Below are 19,853 nucleotides of genomic sequence, written 5' to 3'. Positions count from 1 at the left end.
TAAGCTTTTCTGTCTCTGGACTCCATCTAAAATTGTCTCCTTCTTGAAACCTCCTGGAAGCACTGCTGTGTCCCAAAAAACCTGACTAAGCATTTTCCAAATCCTACTTGACTGATAACAGATTACAGTTTAAGTCCTCATAAAGAAGCAGTAGCTGAATAAAAACCATGTCTGAACCTGTATTGCCCTACTCAGATCCATCCTTCAGGGATACAAACAAGCAAACCACCCATCCAACTCCTTCCTGCTGATTTCCACCTCGATTGACTTCTCCGTGACTCTCCAAAAACCAAGCAGTATTGCTTCAAGAGGCCACTCCTTTTTTCCTCCTGCCCATCTTTGCCTCCTCACTCTCACATCTGCTCTCTTTCTCCAGAAGAACACCAGGAGTTCCCGCAAGACTTCACAACTTCTCTGACAAAGGGCAGAAACAGATGGTCAGTACAGCAAAATAACAAGGCAGATCTATTCTTCTTCACTGAGTGAAGGACCTCCTGTTTCTGCAGCAACTAACCACAGTACTCTTACCACACAGTTCTGTGTGTGGCACTCATCTGGGGGTTGCTCAGCTGTTACGCCCTTCATGCGACTCTAACATGCAAGATTATAGGACACTGAGAGGTTCCAGCTTCCATGGTACTTCTTCTGGACTTTGATCCCCAGACATTTCTACTCCACTGAAATAATCCAAACCCCAGGAATATTACTATAAGCTGAATAGTGAAAAAAACTGAAAAGGCATCAAGCAGTCTTACAACAAAAAATTGACTCTGTTGTTATTAAGAACCTATATCAATATATAAAAATATAGAAACAGTAAGCTTTATATAATTAGAGTCTCAAAACTGCTACGTAATTTTTTAGGCACAATGGTACCATTAAAATTCATTCAACCAGATTTCACAGGACTTAAAATTATTTTAAAATGTCTAAAAAGGGTATTTGCAAGGAAAAAAAAGGCACATAAGTGAGTTTGTCCGATGTGTCACTTTGAATGATCTTCCTTGAATTATTATTTCTGAGTTAATTAAAAACAATAGCTTCCTCAAGAAAAATGTACAGGCAGTAAATTGAAAGTGGTCAAAGTCCAACACCATTAGAAAACTGGCAAAACCTTAAAAATTTGAGAACTCTGATACAAGAGAAATAAGTCAGATAATATACAGCTCGATCAACTTATGCTTTTATCAACAAACAAGGAAAAATAGATACAGAATACATACAGAATTGGTCTGTGAATACAGAATGGAAGTCTTCTCTGACAGGCGTCTTTGGAAGAAAAAGCAACATGACACATACAAACACAAGCAAACCAGGAAAAAAGTTTCAATGCAGACAATTTCAGGTTCATTGGAATGACTGAGAGCTGAACTGCTCAATTCAGAAGTAGAAGAAAAAACACCTGCATCAGTGTTCTCATCAACAAAAGAGCCAAAAGAGCCTAAGAAGGTGATCAAACTGCAATGACTTCTTTTGCTCCTATAAAGATTATGTTTGGATGTAATATCAAGCTACTTGCAAAATAAATCCAGATTTACACCCCATAAATACTTAGTATTTATATTTTAAAATAAACTAATCTGCAAAACTTTCAGTCTCTTATTGGTTACATAGAAAACCCATGACTTCAAAACTTTATATCCCTTGATTGGCCCCTCCTTCCCACCCCCACCTCCCAATCCTGCCCCCCTCCTCCCTTTCCCTCCACCGCAGCATTTTCCTTTTCCCCCATATCACTTTTGACCTAATTCATCTAAAATTTACAAGGTCATATTTTTATCCGTAATAGTTCCAACAACTTGACAACTACTGCTACTTTCTTGGGATTCTTCTTTATCTTAAGTAAAAGAAATGTGAATCTCCAATGCAGAAAGTTAAATTCCAAATGGGGCTCTGAAATAAATTTTGTGTTTACACAACAGTGCTAAAACCCTATGTCCCTGTGCTAATGTAAGTTGTGGCAATCCCACAAGGGTCATGAAAGTATAATTTGTAAAGATCCTCAGAAAATAAGTAAAATAAAAGAATTTTTAAACATGATTTGCATAACTTTCAAACCACCCCCCACCCCCACTGAAAATTGGTAGGTGGGGTATGGCCACACTGAGTTGCCATAAATTAATAACTTCATATTATTTATTACTTACCTCCTTGCCTTTAGTGCCTTTGTGATATACTTGTCTATTAAGAAATACTCAAAGTTTTCATACTGACAATGTTAAAGGGCACAAAGCACAAGGGAGACTGGGGCTTCAAGACAGGTACATACAGCATGGATCAGAGGCAAGACACCACTTCGAACTGCTTGCACAGTTTTACTGTGGCAGTAATTCACCTTGATCTAATGCTTGCGTAAGAAACCAGAACAGTAAACAAAATTTCCAAGCAGAAGCCATGGATTAAGTTGAACTGTTGCTTCAGACCATTTTTAAATGACTTAAGAGTTTTAAATATCTTCAAGAACATACACCCGCATTTCTAGGAAGCAACAGAATAAGAATCAATTAAGCATGAATATGTTTTGCAAAATGTGAAGTAACAAAAGAAGATGACTTCATTGAAAGGACTGAATCTTTTGCATGATTTTTCTCTTATAAACATAATTCAACTTCTGGACAGTTGTCCTGTTCCCTAACTTGTATCCCAAGTATAAAAACTTTATCAATAGAGGTTTTCTACATACATGTAAATATATATTCACACATACAACAAAATATATCACCAGATTTTATATAGCTGTACACAGTTAATATAAACAGTTACATTACATACATTTCAAACAAGTGCCTACTTTGTTAAGGACAGCAGTTACTGATTATGTGAAGTCAAACTTCATACACCTATACAGTTTGTTTACAAAAAGTGTGCAAGTTCAGCTCATAGAGAACAAATATATTTTGTTTGATTCAGTATGTCGCCTTCTTGTCTAGGCAGGAAAAAAAAAAAGCTGAGAGCAATGCTGTAATCCTTTCAGAATAAAATGTTTAAATACAAACATGATTGCCATTGTAGACTGTTTAATTTAGAGAGATTGTATTTCAGTTCTGGCTTTGAGAGGTTTGCTGATTTGACTATAGAGACTACTTCAATGCTTATCTTAATTGTTTAGATAAGATTTGTTTGAATTTGGCAGGTGAAAAAAACATGGGTGTGGGATATAGGAAGGTTGAGAAAAGACTGGCATTTTACCAGGTTATGCGTATTTTAAACTACAGTGCATAGAGGAGCAAACAGTCTCAATGAACCTGCCAGGGGCTGCTCATCGGGGAGTGAGACTGAGTGGCAGGATTCAAGATTTTCTACAAACTGAAAAGGATTACTATGATAACTCCCAAAACACTACTGAAGGCTTAACATAGTATACAACTGCTAATTATATAATACACATTTAAATAAGTTTAAAAATATATAATTGTGCTTTATGATTATAGTAGGGGGTTGTTCACTCAGTTCCTGACCCTTAAATGTATTTTTCAAGTGTTTCAAGAACAAGATTTCAATATAAAATAAATATTGGCATAAAGGTATATTTTATATGTAAGAATTTCTTTTACAGAAAATATAATTATTGCTATAAAAAGCCCCAATGCCCTGTGGCTTTTATTTCAGTATCACTTTGTACTAAATTTTTTTCACTTTCTGTTTAAGGTAGTACAGCATGCCACAGGCATTTCATTCTTTCATTTCATTCATGAAAGACTGTCATACCTGTCAAGTATATATTTTTTGGGGGCAGACTACTAGAACATGATATCTGAGGAATGTATTTTGGGGATGTTTATGCGTCAGTTTGTATTTACACTGCATGTTATAAAAACAAACTGTACAAATACATCAGCTGCAAAAGCATGTATGCAGTAGGTCTGGCATTGTGTATCAATCTGGCTGAAGACAGACATGATTTGTAGCTTTAAATTCATTATTCAGGTGACATAAAATTTGGGTTTTCTGTGTGTTAAACTTTTCTTTTAGATCCTTACATGCTATAATGCCTTTCAATCTTGGTTTCAATGGCTTTAAGACCAGTCTAATTTTACCAGTGATTGTGTAACTGGAAGAAATTAGTAAGACTTATTTGGAATGCAAATGAGGCTTCAGGCTTCAAACTAATTGAGACTTTGAATTAAGTGTGAATTTTTCTCAGAATTCAAATTTGCTGATCCAAATTTCAAATCCCACTTAATCTATTTCTATAAGAATAGCTCACAGCAAACAAAGTCACCTCTAATGCTGAAAAATGCAGCCAATAAACAGAGACATGCTTTTTATTTCTTGCTTTAGGGAGCTCATTATAAATTATAAATTTAAACAAAATGCAGGAGGAGAAGGAAGAAGAAGACATTTATCTGGAACCATCCACTAGTGAACTGCTGTATTTGATAAAGTTATCAGGGCAGATACCTAAGATACTTTTTTTTCCCAAATAATAGATTCTCTGCAGTAAGCAGCTAACTTGGGATCTTAGCTTTTTTTCTCTCAATTTACCCATAGTTAGTGCATAGCTAATGGAGCTCCTGGTGTGGCTGGTTGGCAATGTGGAATACTTACATTATATTATTTGTCAAGACTAAATGAGCTAATAACTGTCCAGCTCATAGATCTGAAAATGTACTTGCTCTTGAAACATTACCACAAAGGAGAGAGTATCTTAGGCTTTCATAGGACTCTGCTCCCAGCTTACTGCAAATATCTTTATCAACATTGAAAAGAAAGATATTAAAAATAGTGATTAATCCTCAATGAAATCCAGGTGGCAATGGTAATGGGAGAGCTGCTCTTTGCTGAGCAGACCGAAACTCACCCAAAGAACTGCTTTGATTGCACTCTCTGTAATCACGATCAATGACTAATCTAAAATTCTCAAGGAGTGGCTAGAAGTTAAAGCAAGTTTTGAACTAGAGCTAGAACCAGTGCAGTATCAAAACGACCAACAAAGGAGACAGCAGAATAACCTCAGAATTTGTCTTCCTATTGAATTGCTTTATCTATTTAACTCACACAAAGTTAAGAAGCTACATGATTACATACCGGCATGACAAGATACCCGAAAGTAGACGGCTCTGTAATTTCACAGACCAAAAGCAGGAAAGAATGAAGGGCATCTGTAAATAAATCTGCCAAATTCACTATGGAAAGCATATTTAAAGTGCTAAAAGTGGGAGAAATCAACCTTTTGAACAATGTTTCATGGGAAATGACTTCTCCATCACTTAAAGTATTTCTATGAAATCCTAGACTCACCAAAGCCAACTGCAAAACTTTCAGCAACTTCAAAGAAAGCAAAAGGTTGAAGGGTCAGATTTTCAGCTGGAACTCAAGATCACTTATACTGCTAAAATGTTCATATTTATACCGACTATCAGCCTGAGGCAGAAATTAGCAGGCAATATTACATAACTTGCCTTATTTAGCAGCCAGACCAAATGCTTAGAATGCTCTTTCTAAAACCCTAGACTTGAGCTGCATATCTGCCCTTTGCTAGGTCTCTCTGAAATTCTCTACCATTCTTCTGTAACATCAGCAAGCTTAAATAATTTTATACATACTACATGGAATGTTGTTACTGTTTGATGATTTACAACAGAAAGTACTGCAAGTTCTTTTAGCCATGAAGATACCTATTATCATTCAGAAACAAGTTTTCGCTGTTCATGGTTTCAGCAAGCCAGATGTGTGTGATACCACTATCCACACAAGCAGAATTAGGAAGCACTGTGTGGAAACATACAGGGTTTCAACCATCATGCAAAGCAGGTCCTCCTTTGCCTATAATTGCTGCACAAGCAACAGCTTCAGTCACTACCCAAAATGCAAATTTTCTTATTCAATAACTATGAAAACAAAACACTTGAGAGGTTTCCTCTCAAATCTAAATTTCTCTTTCCTTCTGTCAAATGGTGGTAGTATCTCGCTGAAAAAAATTTACATACTCTCAATTTATTCTCCAAATAAAATTAAAATTTTATTTTTGGCACTGCAGAGAGCATATTATTGTCGCCTAGTATTCTACATGTCTGCCCTCTCTCATGTCTGGATAAACACACCAGGGATTTCATTGTATTAAGCCACGTTAAGCCTTTCACCAAATATTCTGAAGTTAGAGTACTAAGGAGCTACAGATGCTAAGAAAGTGATGTAATGATCTTGTGATCTTGTGACACCACGTTGTAAGTGTGGTGGGATTATGAAAATAATGCAAAAAGATTTTTGGCTAGGTACATGACAGATGACACAGCTTTACTAATTCAAATCACAATACTGTGATAGCTGAGTGCAGACGGATGCCTGTGTTTGGTTTAAGTTCCATCTTTTTTCACACTCCAAAGTATTTCTCAAAAGCTGGTATTAATTCAAGGAAATAAAGGCTGGGATAACAACAAAAACCAAATGCCCATTTATGTAGAAAACCAAAAGATATACATTAAAAGAAAAAAAAAAAACCCTTTAAGTTATTTGGAACCACATATGTATGTTTATTACAGTATAATGACTAGCTTTGGCCTACTGACTTTAAGATTAGGGGATGCAGTCGATATTGTTTCAGCTCAGTAACACTGAACTGTGTTTTGTGTCTAGGAAGCAAAAGCAATTGAGACTTCACTAAGAACAGAAAACACATTACACTGAAACAGAACTGCACACCCGTTGCTCGGGGAGTTTCATGTGAAACAGCAGAACAACAGAAATTAACCTGATCTTTCACTGCCGGTGAATAACAACAAAGCAAGAGAAAGACGAGAAAGCAGTGAGTAGGAGAAATCCAGGTCTCTCATAAAGTGACAGGTACAGGAACACCAACACACTGACTGCAGCATGGGGAGCAGTGGGCACTCAGACTAAGCAAAAAAACCATGATTTCCCCGGCACTCTTCCTTACCCGCCTCTATCATGGATGAGGCAGGGACACAGCAAACAAACCACTCTACTATCATCGAATCATCCTCTCTCTTCCTTGCACTCGGAACTCTGTTTAGAGGAGCTATTCCCTGCGTGAGGACCGTGCCGAGAGGCAGTGGAGCCGCAGCTCCAGCGCCCTGCCCGCCCGGGCGCCTCCCGGGCGCTGCGGCGGCGGCTCCGCTCTGCCGGGCCGGGCCGGGCCGGGCCAGGCCGGCTCTCCCGGGAAGGGCGGCCGAGCTCCCGGCGGCGGCAGAAGCAGCGTGGGCCGCTGTTGCCACCTGCTGCCGGAGCGGGGACCGGGCCCGGGCCCGGGCGGGCAGGCGGCGAAAGGCCCGCAGTGGGCGAGGGGCCGCGACCGCCCCGCCCGGGGAGGAGCGCGGAGCGGGCAGGAGCGAGGGAGGCGAGGAGAGCGGCGGCTCAGGTAAGCCGAGCTCAACGGGGAAAGGCCAGACTGTGTGAATGGTGTGCGAGTCATCTGACATCTGCAAAGGGAAGATTTGTATTTACTGGTGCGGGTAATGGCTGTTCCGAGCGGTACAGAAGGACGATAATCAGCGTGACACTGACAATGTAAGGCTGTACATGGTGCCAAAAAGGTTTACACTGCGGAAGAGAGGCAGCGAATACTGAAGGGAGCATGAGCCGGGTAAGATAAAGCAATTGGGTGTAAAAGATGCACCGCGCTCCCTATGAAGGAAGTTCTCGCCTGAGCAGAAAAAACACAGTCAGTGCCCTCTTACAGATCACTCACCAAGCAGCTTAATAATGACTCCTGAATGGTATTTTACCATTTATGTGTAAACCAGTATGCTACATAGCAAACATACTAGTGTAAGGTTTAATCTGTTAGCCATATTTCTTGAGTCATCTTTTGGATCTAAATTTTTCAGCATTAGAGTTATTACTCAAAGCAGCTAGGCAGATTTACCAAAGGAGAAGTAACGCTTGATCAACTTCTGAATAAAATACAAAGCAATTGGAGACACCAAACCAGCCTTTAACAAAATTTCTCCATAGGATAAGGGAATAAGATTTTTAGGAGTAACACCATAAATTTAGATTTTACAACCAGAAATGAGCTTAAAATGAGAGGGTAGTTGAAAGGCTAAAGAAAGGTTGAAGGTCAGAAGAAGGCTTAAAGACACTTCATTAGAGCCACAGAGAAAAAAAGTCAACTGATAAATTGAAATGCACCCTTTTCCCTCCCTTGTCTTTTCACAACCTCGATATTCTTACTCCTCAAAATCACATATATGATTAAGTATAAGAGCATGGGGGACACCTGTAAATAAAAGATACTCTTCAAAAGTGGAAATCAGCCAAGGAAAACAAAAAGCAAAGTCTTGGAAGTTCAATGTAAATTGGACAAGAACAAAAAGGTCTGAACCCAACTTGCCAAATGCATAAAGCTAGTAATAAAACTGCTTTCAAACACATCACATGTATGAAGCCTGACAGGAAACAGCTGGGCATGCGGATAATCTGGCTGTAAAAAGAGCACAAAAGAAAGAGAATCAGAAAAGGTTAAACAAACTATTTGTGTAAGGATTCGCAACCACAGCAAAGGTCAAAGGGGTTCTCAGACAAGTTCTATACTTCTCAAGTGATATGTTTTGGGCACTGTCTCAAATTGAACAAGCTTCAGAACATACAAATAAAAATTTTAAGAGGATTCCTCAGATGATACTGGAAACTACAAACCAGTCAGTCTGATTTTTATGCCTGGAAAATGCCTATGTGTTATACAGAAGAACAGTTTTTTTAAAGAACGTACAGCTAAACCAATGTAATGAGAAAGCAAGGTAACACAATTTGCAGTAGGCACTCACGAGCAACAAATTAAGTAGAACTGCTTAAATGGAGTGTCCATAAAGGCCCAGGTAAGAATGATCAGGTTAATATTGAATTTGCAAAAGGCTCCTCACTATCCTTTCCTAAGGTTTCAGAAAAAATTATGCTGTTGTGGTATAAGGGGAAACATCTACTTGGATTAAAAGCCCTCACACCAACAGACCAAAAAAAAAACCAATAAAAAAAACCAAAACCCGCTCAAAAAAAAAAAAAAAGGAAAATCAATTACCAAAATGAAAGATTAGATTTCAAAGTAGAAATTTGCATCAAAGAAACCTTACTAGGGCTTCTACAGGTTTCTGTGCTGTTTAATGAACGTGAGGCGTCAATGTTCTCAGATAGTAACACCACTTAGGCTGACCACAAATACTTATAAAAGGATCTCTCAAATATTCAGTGTCAATACATGCAAAAGTAGATGGGAAAAAAAGAACCCAGACTGTAAAAGTCCTGTGAGGCATACAGAATTAGCAACTGCTGGCCCAAAAAGACACTCAGATTTTTTGCATAGTTCCCTGAAAACATAAGCTCAAAAATTAGCAGCAGTGAAGGGCAAACAAATTATCAGCAACAATACAGAAAAAAGAGAGCCTGAAAGAAGATGATGTGACCTCTTGTCACAGGCATATGGTGCACAAAGATCTTGAAAGCAGCATGCACAGCCAGCCAGTCACCTCCTTGGCAAAGGGAAGAAAGAATCATGGAGTGTAGAGTGGTGACAAGAAAAAAATCAAAAGAACAGATAACATGCATGAAAGCTGTTCCAAATAAACTTTTCAGTTTGAAGCCAACTACTGCAATAAGATAAGAGACCTATGAAAATTACATAATGAGCAGTCAGTGCCACTCACCTTAGCTTTTTATTTTATGATTATCTACAGAGGAGATCAGGTACAAAGCTTGATAGATCTCCACTTGGCCAAATATATAGTTTTAATTGATTTTTTAAAAAAAAGACACAAAAATACAGTTATAGGTACACTGAATTTTAAAAAATAGTTTTACCTACTTTTCTTGTGATGATACTAAAGCCCCACTTAAACTACCTTGAATTTAAATTGTTAGTAGCTATATACATATTAATGGAAATTATTTTTGAATGAAAATTTTTTGTATGTATAAATGTATCCAAATCTAACAAACATGAAAAATCACAAACAGACTCTTGTGGAAAACATCCTTTTCTTTTGAACCTTTCCATGTAATGAAAAAATATGTAACTTTATTATTGGAAGTTCTTAATTAGTAGGGATTTCTTAATTTTAATAATGCTAGAACCTCTATGTAGTTCAGCAATGTATAAGAGTATGACCAGTGGAAAATACTTCTGCTATAAAAGTGACACAACGTGCTCTTTTTCTCCCTCCTGCCACTCAATTTTTACATGGTACTAATGCTAACAGGACACATTTTGTTGCTTTTATGCTAAGAATTTTGTAATCATCCCTCTTCTGAGTGAGTACACAGTTCACAAACAAGAAATAACAGTACAGGGTTTTTTTGTTTCTTTTGGGAGAAAAGAATGTTCCTGAAACTTTTCTCTAACTTTCAAAGTTAGATCAGACTTGCAAGAAAAAAACTCATGGTTTCAACTGAAACAACAGACAGACAATGCAGTTACATTTTCTTACAAAACTTCTCTATTAAATTACAGTCATATGTTCTTAACAACAACAAAAATCTTTAATTATCCAAACTGTCCAATGTGGCAGTAATTAGTCTTTGCTGATTCAAATATTGTGAAGAAAATTCAATTTTATTTTCCTCATTTAAAACTCTAAACTTATGTTCTTTAAAATGAATTTTGTACTATAGAAAAAAAAATTATAATTCTATAAATTTGTTTTTAAGTGTAAATGTCATATGACATTAAAGATTCAGTTCCTTTCTTGATGATACTAATATTTCTGTCCTTCATTATCTTGATTTACAGTACAAATATTAAAAGAAAATTATAATTGAAGTTGTATTTTTCCCCATAACAGCTGTTGCTATTGCTTTATTGGCCTCTGGTCACTATAAACTAAGTCTCAGAAAATCTTAGAAGATAGAGGAAAGAGGACTAGAGACATGCTTTAAATACTCAGGGCTGGTTTTCATGACCTTTATGCACAGCTCAGGGATTTATGTCACATCCATTGGAAACTCCACTGGAAACTCCACCTGTCCCCAAGGACTTTTGTTGTCCTTCCTCCCCAACAGGAGGGGAGGACAAGGAGTCCAAAATCACTGCTCAATTGTCTGTGTCTGACAGGAGGGTCCAGAAAAGGAGTCCAAAATCACTGCTCAATACAGAGCACCGGGGGCATAACAACAGCATCAAAGCAATAGAAACATCTGCAGCAATACATATGTGTGGCACTCTAATTTAACTCTAGCCTGTATTCTATAAAAGTCATTTTGTATATTCCTTTATTTTTCTTCCCAATAATTCCCCAATAGGAGCTTGTAAAGTAATTATAAGTGAATAAAATGTGTAAGTGTACAATCTAACAGCAGGCATAATGTCATGAATATGGTAGCATTAAGTCAAGAAAAAGCAGAGAAATAAGACTCAGAATTATGGTGTGAAGTTTTGAGGAAGTGCTAGTACACTAGATAAAAAACTGCTGAATCAAACCAATCTTTACTTGGGTCTGTCCCTGAAGAATCTAAATAGGTGTTGGAAAGGCTATCAGAGGGGAAGATTAAACCATAATATTTTAAGGTGTTGGGTTTTTGCACGCACAATACTTGATTAGGAAAAAAGATAAACATTTAAAGAATTTCAGTTCTCTGCTAATAATCCTGAAGTGACAGGTAAAGTTTCAGACTTTGTAATTAACCTGCACTGATTGCAAGAACTTTATTTATCATCAATTTAATAAAGAAATACAGACTTGCCACCTAACAGAAAAAAAGGTCTGGATATCTTCCTACAGCCAACATTTTCCCCCATAACTTAAATGGACAGAAATAACAAATTTGGGCAGCAGGTTACTTATACTAGTAAACAGTGGCCAGATAACTTGATCCAATCATGTATTGTTTTGTCCTCATAACTTGTTTAATCAGAAAGATATGTTTTAGGAAGGTACTGAAATATTTGTGAAGAATGGGCACTATAAGTTTCAAATGATTGTACTTATGCACACACGTTGTTAGGATAAATAATACTCAGATCACCTCTGGACTCTCTATGAAATAAACTAATCCTGAGTCTTATTTTCCAGATGTTCAGTCATTCTTTTCTGATTGCTTTCCATTTTGAGCATCTCTTGGACCTAGACTACTTGATAGTTCAATACATTAATAATCCTGCTCAGAACATTGAAATAATGCAGTGTAAGAGACGTTTTATCATCCTTCTCTAGTGAAATCATTTAGTTAAACCTCTGACAAAGTCTCTCCTTGCTCATCATCTCTACATGTCAGCATGAGCGGTCAAGTAAGCAAACAAACCCAAGATTTTCTCTTTTCTTTTGTCACTAATAGTCAAATACGAAGAATAAACATTTCTTTTTCTTGCTCACATTTAAAGTATGTTCACTTCCTGCACATCTGTCTTGAATTCAGGGCAGAAGATATGTTTGTTGTTCAAAGTTGTACTGCTGTTAGCAGAACAAACTCTGCTGCAGATATAACTTCTAGTAAAATAAGCTCAAATTCAGATTACAGGGTTGGTTTTTACCAGCTGTTAGGTGAATCGTCCTGCCCTTTTTCTAATTGTTTTTCCAAGTTCATTCTTTTTGGAGGCCTGTAATAGACAGTGTCTTGGCCTTCCCTTTCTTTTCCCCCCTGCAGATATCAGAGTGGAACAGGTAGTTCCATCAAATTCTGCAGACTACCAGTGTCTCAGAGAGAGGGAAAAAATGACTTATTAAATGAAGAAAATGAAAAGTCATCCAAAACTCAGAGGCATAAATCCTCAAATTACTTCCAAAAGAGCCAGGGCAACCACAAGGTGCTATGCAAACTTTTACAGAAAAATAGTTTAGATTATTGTAGCAACACAGTCCCTGGAGTGACAAACCTTGCTGAGAGAAACTTAATCAATTGGAAAAGATAACAGACAACTTCAAAACACAAAGATACTGCATATGCCATTTTTGAGAAGCTTTTACTTTCAACATTTACGAGGCATGCTTAGAACTAAGACAATTTTCATGTGCCAAGGAATAATTTCCATACATGTAATAAATAGTAGATTAAAATCTCACTGTGTAATAAATTTAATATTTAGGTGCATAAAATACCCAGTTTACCTTTTTTCCTGGCTGACATCTTCAGTTTAACTTTTTCCTTCTATTTTTATACACACACAGAACTTTTTGCTGTTCTTACTGAACTTATTATCAGTTGTAAACACAAAGGAAGATACACTGTTTCTTTATAAATAAGGGGATTGAGGAAGGCACTGACAAATTTATTATCTGCACCATGGCTGCAATGTCAAACAGTTGCTATATTTCAAGTGCTGACAGACAGCTTGAACAAAGATACCTTATTTACAAGACACAGTCCTGAAATGCAGACACAGGCTTAACAATTATATTTTAATGCATAAGGTGTGCATCATAGGTTACTCTATACAGTTACACCAGAATCTTGTCCCCTAATCTGAGCACACTTTGCATCTCTGAAATGTTAAGAAATGCCCCCTGCCAAAAACATTAATGTTAAACCCCAAGTCTTTTCTCTAGGAAGAAAATCTGAACTATAAAGGAAAAAGAGGTAAGAAGTGCTTGTTTGGCATTTCTCAAGTTTTGGCCATATCATGCAGCCAAATACAGCAATATTTCCACTGGGAACATAATACTGGATAAAGGATATTTGTGGTGGAGTGAAAACACAAAAGCAAGCAAAATGCCTGGATAAAGTGTTTTGCATAGTTGATAGATGATTGCAAAAAACCCAGGCATCAGTAAGACCTTGCGTGAAATCAGAGAAACCACGAGTATTCGTTTTTATACTAATACCAGAGAAAGGGCACTGCAACTAAAGGGACCAACATTTCTTACAGTTCTAGCCTTACCTGCATAAAATAGATGCGAGTTCTGTTAGGAATTAGAATCTACTAAAAAAATCTCCACAACAACAAAAATTAATCTAGCAAACTTTGAAGCACTACTAGAAAGACATACTAGAGTACAGAACAAATGTGCTCTGATTATTACAACTAATCCTTCCACACTGTAAAAATATTTTAAAAGCAGACAGGCTCTGGGCATTTGTCTTACTAAACCTATTTCCAAAGCTGGAAGCAGACAAATGCAATTCTGCAAGCAGACACTTAACAACCATGCAATAAAATAAAACTATTTAAGATGTATTACAATATACTGAGATCTTCTGTTAAATGCCACATGTGATCAGACATGCAGACAATATTATTTCAGACAATACTTCATCTGTATTTTGTATCTTAAAAAGCAAGTGAAATCACACCAAAAACACCGACCAAAGAACAAAAATTTAAAAAGACATGAAATACTACATTTGACCAGGTCTCAAGCTATTTTAAGGTCTTCATCTAAACAAAATCGGATTTAGAACTTGAAATCCTGAATTTATTAGGTGGATTAGTACCCAGCATAATTGTTTTCCCTCTGTTCATGTAGAACTTCAAAATTTTTCTAAAGCACCAGAAAAATACAACACAGTAAATATCATACAAAACAAGAAATGTAATATCACTCAGCACTGCAAGTTTCTATCTCCTCCTGGGTGCCTTTCTGAGGCCAGTAAAAAAAACCAAAAAACAAAAAACTTTTCTGTGATTTGCGTGAACACTGCATCCTAAAAATATGCTTTATGTTTGATATAGGGAATATTTACAAGAAGCTATAAGTTACCTGGTATCACAAATTGTAAGGAGGGGGTTGGGGGGAAAGTTTAATTTGAGTGCATTCCTTACTTATGGAAAACAATTGCTTGTAGTGTACTGAGATATGTGTAAATTTTTATGTCAGTGTACATCAAACATGGAAAAATCTCAAGACCACTGCTAAAAGGCCTACCCCGGGCTAGGGCACAAAAAACACTGATCACATTTTTTACTGTATTCATTGTCATACAACTTAAATAATAAAGTTACAAATACATCAACTATTTTTGTTAGTGCAGGCACTTGATCATTATTTGAGCTTTTGTTAGTATATTGTTGTTAGTATGTTCAAATTGCAGCAGAAAATCCTAAATGTTTTAGCACTCAAAAATATGTAAAACCCTTATTTTTAATAAAGAATTAACAACGTTGCATACATAAAGGTAAAGCTAAATACTTGGGGTTTTGATTCTATAATTTCTGCATGGGCTCTATGGTTAGATCACTCAGAGACCTCTGCATGGAGTGACTGATGCCAAAAATACTTCTGGGCAATATCTCTATTTTCCTTGTCCCCACCATGCAAGTATTTCCTGCTCCTCACCACATTTTCTCCATGCCTATTTTATGTTCTTAAAAAAAAGAAAATAAAAGAAGAGACTTCTAGCACCAATCATTTTCACAAATTCCCCCACCAGAAAAAAGTTTTCTTGTGTTTGTTTAATCACTTCTGCACAGCAAGGGAATAGAAGAACTATTAAATTCCCTTTTGCAAGGACTTTTGGTTTTAGAAAACGGCTATTGAAAGAGGAATATCCAAAATCTGCACACAGCTCTTAGATGATCATGTGTGCTTAATATTGTAATAGGATAAAGGTTAAGAATAATATTGTTTGACCCCTTCAACTACTGACATTCATGCCATGTTATTGTTAGTGTTGCATGTTAAGCAAGCAAATTTTCAATGAACTTGTGTTGGCTTTACCACAGACACAGATGTTAGGCGGACTCCTTTTTTCATAAGGTTCTCATTATTAACTGAAACCAAGTTGAATATTTGACTGAAGGAAAGGACCATATCATTGTTTTCAGATTTTGCTCTATGACTTAACTGAACTACATCTGCCAGCTTTGGAAATACCAAGTACTTCTTGGCGCCAGCACTGGCGCCTTGCTCTATGACTACCATCTTAAGTGCTTCAGCTTGAGGAAGTCTAGTAACCATCAAAACAGTTTAATAAAACCTTAAAACTGTGATTACGAGTTACTCACTAGCTGACAGAATGATCTCAAATTTGTTCTATTTCTGAATAATTTCGCAAAATAAGCAAATCCTAGTAAACTGAATGCATGGCTGTAAATATGTAGCCTAGAAAGTTCACAAGATGTTTTTGTGATTTATGAAGTCTGTGTTATACTTGAAACCACATTTATTTAATAGATAGGCTGGCACTTCACAGGATAATTCAATCTGCTTCAAATCTATCCAAAGCCTTTGGGAAACATAAGGGATGCTCTGAATATAAATGCAATTCCACTTTTCACCTTTTTGCACTACTGTCTCTTAGCATAAATGTGAAAAGTATTACGCTCCCCTAGAAGATCTTGCTTTGTAAAAAATGCTGTTGCAGATGAAAGAACACCACAGTTTGTGCTAACCCAAATATAGAAACTATTTTATAAAACAAACAAATTAAACACTATAATTCACTTTTCTGGATATGTCCCAAGGTTATCTGAATTAAAATAAACAACACATCATTTCTTCCTCAGAAAAACCAAAAATCAAAATGTCTATATTATATACCACTTACACAGCTGATGCTGAAGGGGGAATATAAATGCAGAACAAGCTATTTTCAGAAAAAATAGTGTAAAAAAGGCCTCAATTTATTTTATATATCAAAAGATATAAATATTTAGCATTTCCAGATAATTAATTATGTGATCTGAGAATAATCAATAGTTATTTCACTTACCATGCTGAATGTCCTTCATGTCTAAATGAAGGCTAGACATTAATATTCCAACAGCTTGAGATCTTTTGTTACTTAACAACTTGACAACCTGCCAAAAGAAATACAAGTATTATTATATTATGCAGGATAATATACAGGATATTTTGCATTACTAACAACATATTCAAGAAATAGTTCTTTGTAGTCTAGATACATATCCAAAAATGAGAAAATTTATTATTCTTAAAGTTTTCTTCTGCTGTATAAACCCATTACAAGTGTACGTAACTTTATAACCTAGCTGAATTTAATCCTAAAAGGTTCCCCTAGTCTTCCTTCTTCATTAGAATGCACACTCTACTTCACACTGATGTTACTAAGTATATGAAAAACACTGTCAAATAAAAAAATTCCAACTGTGTCTATCTTGGAATTGCTTTGGTTTCCAAAACCACACAATGATTTCCATCTTTGATGTAAGTTAAAACTGTGAGAATTTGTATTTTATTTGAATGTTTGACGTAGTAGGCGCCAATATGAATTTTATTTTAAAGTCAAAATAACCACGTACACATTGGGGTTTTCTTTGATCCATTTAAGGATTTTAAAAGGTCACAAAGCTTTTTTGTTTACGAAATAGAAAAAAAACAAAATCAAGCCATCAAAATGTCTTGCTTTAGGGGGTTAAAATCAGTGATTAAAATAGACTTTCATACATGTTGGTTTTACAATCATAAGAGCAGCATGTAGTTCACAGACTATCTTACAAAGAGCTCTAAGGTTTTTGAATTCAACTTGATGTAAATTTTATATCATTGTTAGGAGAAACAAGTAATGCCAGAAGAGGACTCTTATCTGTAAAATGACATGATTCTAGATGAAATAATTTTCAATGCCAGGATTCAACCATTGCATAGAAGAAAGACGTTAATATTCACTCTACATAGGTTGCTGAGTTTTACATTGTACTAATCACACTGATGAAAACCCTTGCGAGCCACTTGGAGGAAAAAAGAAAATACAGATAACTAAAACTGTTAGTTCATGTCAGGAAGCATATACTTATTTTTTCAAGTTATAGCGCTACTGTTGTAGTGCCAGGAGGCTGTATCATCTACAGCCACACTGGCAAAATTATTTAAAAATTATTTAACAGAAAAGAGATTAGAAAAGGTAGAATTAGGTTAGCCAGAGTAAAGAATGTAATGATCCAATTCACATCCTAAAAGCTCGAAAAAGTACTCAGAAGATGTTTGCCATATGATTCACTGATTCATTGCCAACTTTGATTCACTTACATTTTCAGATACAAGTTTGTACACTGATGTTTGAACAGCAGAAGAGAAGGAAAAACCTGACCCTGAACTCTGCCATTGGAACTACTTAGGAAAGGAAACTTGAGAAACTCACTGAACTTACAGTATAGGTTTTCTGAGGATGTGGTTGGCTGGCCAACAGTTTAATTTGATTTTTTCCCTTCTTAAATCTTAATAACCATTGATTATGAAGATATTTTATTCCCTTTTCTCACAGATGCCAAACTAGCTGCAGTGGAGTGAAAATACAGCTGTAGAAGCCCTGAAGATAAGGGACTAATGTCTGTGTCTCAAACATGAACAGCCAGATCGCTGTGCTGCCAACCAAGGATCCTTGGTAATAACATGCTGTGAGAAGTAACAGGATGTGGCTGGAGAAGGGGGCCTTGCAGGGGCAGGGCAGCAATTTTCTGGGACAGAAATCCTTGTTCTGGCTCCTGGAGATAAGCACAGTTGGACATACAGGAATGAGGTCAAGAAAAAGGATTGCTGACCAAAAGCCAACCCAGCAGAGGAGGATCAAGACACCAGAGACCTCCCGAAGCCCTCCAATCTATTTCCAGAAATGTCTAGAGGAATGAACTGTGCATGACAACTGATTTGCATAGAAAGCAAGAAACTTATCTATAAATAAGTACCCCCATGAAGCTCCAGGACTTCATTGACTATTCATGGCTCCAGGACTCTGGACATCTCAATAGCTGGATCAGCACTGGAACAAGGACTGGTGATCTTTGTCCCTCCCTCCCTCCAGTTTCTCTCACTCACTCTACCTCTTTATTCAGAACCCACCACTGTGTGCTTATACTGGGAAATGAGGGAATAATATATCAATTTCCATGACAAGTGTATAATTTGCTAATAAAACTCTGTAAGCTTTTACCAACCTTCTGGCTTTTGTCATTCCTTGTTGACCATGAGCATCTGCACACCTGTGTGTTCCCTTCCCTTTTGGGGTGGGATGTCTCAACAGCAAAAAATTACTGCTCTTTAACCAAAAATTTTAACATTGGAAAACAAGTATATCATAACTGATGTTCACAAGGTTAAAGATCTAAATTCAAGGAATGGCTACTCACATCACCTACATAGGGATTAGCAAGAAATTCCTATGTAACTTTTAAATCCATGTAATATACTATTTGGAATTTAAAACTAGGATACGATAGTCAGGTTTTTTTGGATTTCAAAAATAAAATTAATGTCATTCAGAAAGATAAAATTAGGATAACCTGCAATAGTCTTCTAATAGGGAATCATCACTCTAAATATTTTTTTAATGGAACAAACATTTCATTCAAGCCTGGAACTGAGATAAATCTGGGTCAATAAGAGATTTTCTTCTTGTAAAGAGAAACTGTTATAGATTTGTTTCTTTGCAGCTACAAAAAGGTTATAAAATAAAGTAGATCTTGAGTAGCAAGGTATAGATCAAATCTTTCCAACAATTAAGTTGCAATCTGTAATAACAACCAAACAAGTATTTTCAATTCTATCAAAAAAAAAAAAAGTAAAAGAAGTGTATACAAAGTTTAAAAAAGAACAGAATCTCTTCAAATGATGTTGCTAACAAACCATACTTGCTGGAAAGGCAGAACAACAAAAGAAACAATACAGTATGTTACGCAAAAAAAAGTTCAAAAACTTCACTCTAAAGTTGTGTATTCCAAATAAATTGAAGAAACTGAATTTGGTAAAGAAGACATTGGGGGAACTGTTGATTTCAGCTCCTATTGTTATCGCTCAAGTCCAAAACATCTTGTATTGATAGCATAACTAACTTGCTGGTACCAGCATATAGTGGGAATCCTTTGCTGTCTTTATTTTGAACTAGAAAACTATCCCAAAGCTGACAAATAAAGTGGATTAAAAATCAAATGCAAAGTAGTCACAAAAGTGCTATCAGAAAACAACAGTAGTCACATAAAGTGGCAAGAGCTTATCAGAAGTAAGCTTGTATGTTTACTATCCCTCAGATTCTGCAAAATGGAGTAGAAATGGAACTGATGTAGGATACTATGTTAT

At 36.3% G+C, this 19,853-nt stretch overlaps 1 protein-coding gene and 1 long non-coding RNA gene across 5 annotated transcripts in view; one reads left to right on the top strand and one right to left on the bottom strand.

Annotated features, from left to right (window-relative positions):
- FMN2 (formin 2) overlaps nt 1-19,853 on the bottom strand; it is a 153,065-nt gene that overhangs the window by 73,243 nt on the left and 59,969 nt on the right. For all 4 annotated transcript variants that reach the window (XM_071432704.1, XM_071432716.1, XM_071432711.1 and 1 more), the window contains one exon: nt 16,534-16,621. In XM_071432704.1, the coding sequence (XP_071288805.1) occupies nt 16,534-16,621 (88 nt within the window). The remainder of the gene's footprint in view (nt 1-16,533; nt 16,622-19,853) is intronic.
- On the top strand, nt 7,005-18,715 carry LOC139592720 (uncharacterized). Its single transcript, XR_011680098.1, has 2 exons — nt 7,005-7,318; nt 18,046-18,715. It is a non-coding gene; the product is annotated as an uncharacterized lncRNA (long non-coding RNA).

Source organism: Agelaius tricolor, unplaced genomic scaffold, assembly GCF_023055355.1.
Source record: "Agelaius tricolor isolate 1412-34295 unplaced genomic scaffold, bAgeTri1.0.p SCAF_1, whole genome shotgun sequence".
NCBI classification, from domain to species: Eukaryota; Metazoa; Chordata; class Aves; order Passeriformes; family Icteridae; genus Agelaius; species Agelaius tricolor.
This window is presented reverse-complemented; position numbering and strand designations above follow the sequence as displayed.